This window comes from Melanerpes formicivorus, unplaced genomic scaffold (assembly GCF_026170545.1).
Source record: "Melanerpes formicivorus ecotype bairdi unplaced genomic scaffold, bMelFor1.0.p_v2 SCAF_6, whole genome shotgun sequence".
In the NCBI taxonomy this organism is placed as follows: Eukaryota; Metazoa; Chordata; class Aves; order Piciformes; family Picidae; genus Melanerpes; species Melanerpes formicivorus.
Window position 1 is genome coordinate 31,412,743 of NW_027142358.1, and position 5,146 is coordinate 31,417,888.

At 57.4% G+C, this 5,146-nt stretch overlaps 1 protein-coding gene across 1 annotated transcript; it reads left to right on the plus strand.

Moving 5' to 3' along the window:
* The first annotated feature begins 6 nt into the window (after window positions 1–6).
* On the plus strand, window positions 7–3,824 carry LOC137441633 (microsomal triglyceride transfer protein-like). The gene is made up of 4 exons (XM_068139258.1): window positions 7–111; window positions 906–1,030; window positions 1,877–2,047; window positions 2,495–3,824. The coding sequence occupies exons 1-4, from the start codon at window positions 34–36 to the stop codon at window positions 2,640–2,642; spliced, it is 522 nt and encodes a 173-aa protein (XP_067995359.1). The 5' UTR covers window positions 7–33; the 3' UTR covers window positions 2,643–3,824.
* Window positions 3,825–5,146: the final 1,322 nt, after the last annotated feature.

Here is a 5,146-nt window from a genome sequence, read left to right on the forward strand (position 1 = left end):
CCCGTCACCTTCTTCCAGGGGTACTCAGACCTAATGGCCAAGGTCCTGCTGAGCAGTGGAGAACCCACAAGTGTGGTCAAAGGCAACCTCCTGCTGATGGACCATCACCAGGTACTGGGGGGGAAGGAGATGCCCAGCCCAAGCCCTAGTGAATTCCCTTAGAATCAGAGAACTGTCAGGGCTGGAAGGGACCTCAAGGCTCAGCCAGTCCCAACCTCCCTGCCATGCCCAGGGACACCTCACACTGCAGCAGGTTGCTCACAGCCACATCCAGCCTGGCTGCAAACACCTCCAGGCAGGAGGCTTCCACCACCTCCCTGGGCAACCTGTGCCAGGCTCTCACCACGCTCATGGGCAACAACTTCTTCCTCACAGCCAATCTCAATCTACCCACTTCTAGTTTTGCTCCATCCCCCCAGTCCTTTCACTCCCTGACACCCTCAGAAGTCTCTCCCCAGCTTTCTTGTAGCCCCCTTCAGATACTGGAAGGCCACCAGAAGGTCTCCTGGGAGCCTTCTCTTCTCCAGACTGAACAGCCCCAACTCCCTCAGTCTGTCTCCATAGCAGAGCAGCTCCAGCCCTCTGCTCATCCTCATGGCCCTCCTCTGGACACCTTCCAGCACCTCCAGATCCTTCCTGTGCTAGGGGCTCCAGAACTGGAGGCAGTACTCCAGCTGGAGCATGAGCCAGAGGATTTTAGGTGTGTTCCTCACCATGGACACCCAGCCAAGAGCATGGTGGCACTGCCAGCTGTCCCTTGGGGTCGGCAGAAGAGCAGCAGGGGTGGCTCTGCCAGGGACACAGCAGGGCTGAGCTCCTCCCATGCCAGCCCAGCTGCAGGGTGTCTGCTGCTCAGCCCAGAGCAGTGCTCAGTCACAGCAAGGTCTGCCCTCTCCATCTTCCAGGTCATTCCTCTGCAGTCTGGCCTCCAGGTGACCATCAAGCTCCAGGGTGGGCTGGGGCTTGACATTTCAGCTGACATGGATGTGAGCATTTGGGAGCAGGAACTGAAAACCAGCATCAGCACCAGGTCAGTGGGTGGGAAACTGCTTGGCTCTGGGGACCACAGAGGCACAGAACTGGCAGGGTGGGAAGGGACCTCAAGGCTCAGCCAGTCCCAACTCCCCCCTGCTCTGTGCACACCACAGCAGGCTGCTCACAGCCACATCCAGCCTGGCTGCAAACACCTCCAGGCAGGAGGCTGCCACCACCTCCCTGGGCAACCTGTGCCAGGCTCTCACCACCCTCATGGGGAACAACTTCTTCCTCACAGCCAATCTCAATCTACCCACTTCTAGTTTTGCTCCATCCCCCCCCAGTCCTATCACTCCCTGACACCCTCAAAAGTCCCTCCCCAGCTTTCTTGTAGCCCCCTTCAGATACTGGAAGGCCACAAGAAGGTCTCCTCAGAGCCTTCTCTTCTCCAGACTGAACAGCCCCAACTCCCTCAGTCTGTCTCCAGAGTTGAGCAGCTCCAGCCCTCTGCTCATCCTCATGGCCCTTCTGTTGCAGCCCCTCCAGATCCTTCCTGTAACAGGGGCTCCATAGCTGGGCTCTGGGGTATTTAAGGGGGCTCAGCATCCCTCATGATGGATGCTCCACCTCAGGCTGGCTTTCCACAGCCCCCTGCTCTCCTCCTGCTGGGTCCAGCCCTTCCTGATCCAGTGGAGGATGTCCCTGCTGACTGCAGAGGGGGTTGGACTGGGTGACCTTTGGTGGCCCCTTCCAACCCAACCCATTCTATGATGGACACAGCTTGTAGGGCTCCGGTGGGCACTGTTGAGACTTGCCCCTGGCCAAGCCTAGCACCAAGATGCTCTTGGGGTGGTTTGATGCCATTGCTTGGTGACCTGAGCCACCCTCCTCTCTCCTGCAGGGGAAGCCTGGCCATCGATTTCCAGGCAGAACTGGATGCCCCTTTCCTCCAAGCCACCTTGAGAAGCCAGACAGAGGTGGAGACCTCCATCCACTTCAACACCATGCTGAGGTTTGCTGGCAGCCCGGTGCTCATGTGCCTGCAGCTGAGCCAGGAGCCAGCCCCCTACAGGTAGTCTCTGGCCATGGCCAGGTGCTGTGGAAACATCATGATGTGGTTGAGAGAAAGGAGGACTGGGAGGGAGGAAGGAAGTAGCTAATTGAGGGGGGTGGGTCAAAACCAGCAGCAACAGCATCAGAGAATGGTCTGGGTTGGAAGGAACCTCCCAAGGCCACCCAGTCCAAAGCCCTCTGAAGCCATCAGGCTGCCCAGAGCCCTGTTGAGCCTCACCTTGACTACCTCCAGGGAAGGCACAGTGCAGGTTGATGATGGCATGGGAGGAAGCTCCATGCCTGCACCCTCAGGAGATGGCAGCTATGCAATCACACAATGCCAGGGGTTGGATGGGACCCCCAGAGATCGAGCCCAACCCCCCCTGCAAAGCTGGGCCACTGCTCTGGGGGGATGCTGAGGTCCACCACAGCCTCCTGACCAGCTTGCTGTCCTCTTGTCCCACAGGGAAATCTTCAGAGTCTCCAAGTCTGCTGGGAGGCAGAGCAGCAGCGCTGGGAAAGGCAGGCAGGGCAGCCTGCCTGGCAGGGAGCTCGCCTTGCACAGGGCCAACGCCAAGCTCTGCCACCTCCTGCTGGCAGCACCAGAAGAATAGGGGAGCTGCAGCACTCTGGGACTGGATACCTGCCTGCCAGGCAGCCCAGCTCCCTCTGAACCCACTGGGAGCTGTCAAGGGCTCTGCCCAGCTCCTCCACGACCTCCTTTTGACAAGAACCAAGCTGCAATGAGGGCATTGGGGAGGGACCACAGGAGGAACCTCTTGCTTAGAGTCACAGAACCAATAGGGGTGGGAAAGACCTCAGAGATCATCAAGTCCAACCTGTCACCACAGACCTCATGGCTGCTAAACCATGACACCAAGTGCCACATCCAATCCCCTCTTGAACACCTCCAGGGATGGGGACTCCACCACCTCCCTGGGCAGCACATTCCAATGGCTAACAACTCTCTCTGGGAAGAACTTTCTCCTCACCTCCAGCCTAAACCTCCCCTGGCACAGCTTGAGACTGTGTCCTCTTGTTCTGGTGCTGCTTGCCTGGGAGAAGAGACCAACCCCCACCTGGCTACAACCTCTCTGCAGGGAGTTGCAGACAGCAAGAAGGTCTCCCCTGAGCCTCCTCCAGGCTTGAGGCTGGAAGGGCCAAACCTGCCCTCCTTGGCTTAGTTAGCCACAAGGGGTTGGGTCACAGCTTGGACTTGATGATCTCTGAGGTCTTTTCCAACCTTATTGATTCAATGATTCCTTACCCCCAAAGGCTGAATTCTTTACCTCCATGGGGAAGGGCTTCATAGACTCACAAAATTGTCAGGGCTGGAAGGGACCTCAAGGCTCAGCCAGTTCCAACCCCCCCTGCCATGGGCAGGGACACCTCACACTGCAGCAGGTTGCTCACAGCCACATCCAGCCTGGCTGCAAACACCTCCAGGCAGGAGGCTTCCACCACCTCCCTGGGCAACCTGTGCCAGGCTCTCACCACCCTCCTGGGGAACAACTTCTTCCTAACATCCAATCTCAATCTACCCACTTCTAGTTCTGCTCCATCCCCCCCCAGTCCTATCACTCCCTGACACCCTCCAAAGTCCCTCCCCAGCTTTCTTGTAGCCCCCTTCAGATACTGGAAGGCCACCAGAAGGTCTCCTTGGAGCCAAATTGTCCAAGAACATGGAGGGGGGAGAAAAATTGCTGAAGGAGCTGTGGGAGTTCTAAATCCTTTTGTATTTTTCCTTAATGCAACCACAAAGACATTCACCCTAGGATAACCCCTAGGGAGAAACATGGAGAAGCTTCCTGTTGATCTGTTAGAGGGTAGAGAGGCTCTGCAGAGGGACCTTGCCAGGCTGGACAGATGGGCAGAGGCCAAGGGCAGGAGACTGAACACACCCAAGTGCCAGGTGCTGCACATTGGCCACAGCAACCCCAGGCAGTGCTACAGGCTGGGGTCAGAGTGGCTGAGAGCAGCCAGGCAGAGAGGGACCTGGGGGTGCTGGTTGACAGTAAGTAGGCTGAACATGAGCCTGCAGTGTGCCCAGGTGGCCAAGAAGGCCAATGGCCTCCTGGCCTGCATCAGGAACAGTGTGGCCAGCAGGAGCAGGGAGGGCATTGTGCCCCTGGACTCAGCACAGGTTAGGCCACACCTTGAGTCCTGTGTCCAGTTCTGGGCCCCTCAGGTTAGGAAAGATGTTGAGATGCTGGAAGGTGTCCAGAGAAGGGCAAGAAAGCTGGGGAGGGGTCTGGAGCACAGCCCTGTGAGGAGAGGCTGAGGGAGCTGGGGTTGCTTAGCCTGGAGAAGAGGAGGCTCAGGGGAGACCTCATTGCTGTCTGCAACTCCCTGAAGGGAAGTTGTAGCCAGGTGGGGGTTGGTCTCTTCTCCCAGGCAAGCAGCACCAGGACAAGAGGACACAGCCTCAAGCTGTGCCAGGGGAGGTTTAGGATGGAGGTGAGGAAGAAGTTCTTCCCAGAGAGAGTTGTTAGCCATTGGAATGTGCTGCCCAGGGAGGTGGTGGAGTCCCCATCCCTGGAGGTGTTCAGGAAGAGCCTGGATGGGTGCTTGGTGCCATGGTTTAGTTGATGAGATGGTGCTGGGTGATAGGTTGGACTCGATGATCTCAGAGGTCTTTTCCAACCTGGTTAATTCTGTTCTAGTCTATTTGCATGTGAAGGGCAACCCAGCTTGGAGCCATCCTCTCATTCCTGAAGGGGGCTTTGCATTGTGTTGCCTAGGATGTGGCTGGTGCCCCAGGCAGGCAGCAAGGCTGAGGCCTGGAGAGGGGGATTTCTATTCCAGTGGGAGTCAGATTTGCATTAAAAAGGCCAAAGAAGAGGAGCTGGCAGAGGAATGCAGCACACAAAGCTTTCCCCAGAGAAAGCAGAAAGGCAGGAAAAGGCAGAGCAGGGCAGGGCACGTTGCAAGAGATTGGCTTCTACAGGGCATGGAGCAGAAGTCTCAGACCTCAGCTTGAAAGAGGGGGAGAGGACAACGGGAAATGGCCACAGGTTGCACCAGGGGAGGTTTAGGTTGGGCATGAGGAGCAATTTCTTACCCTAAAAGGTTGGCAAGGCCTGAAGCAGGCTGCCCAGGGCAGTGGTGGAGTCCCCAT

Excerpts from the sequence above, each read along its gene's own strand:
- LOC137441633 (XM_068139258.1), top strand. The coding sequence starts at position 34 with ATGGCCAAGGTCCTGCTGAGCAGTGGAGAACCCACAAGTGTGGTCAAA. Across the intron at positions 112-905 it reads TGCTGATGGACCATCACCAG|GTCATTCCTCTGCAGTCTGG; the intron begins GTACTGGGGGGG and ends TCCATCTTCCAG. Across the intron at positions 2,048-2,494 it reads CAGGAGCCAGCCCCCTACAG|GGAAATCTTCAGAGTCTCCA; the intron begins GTAGTCTCTGGC and ends CTTGTCCCACAG.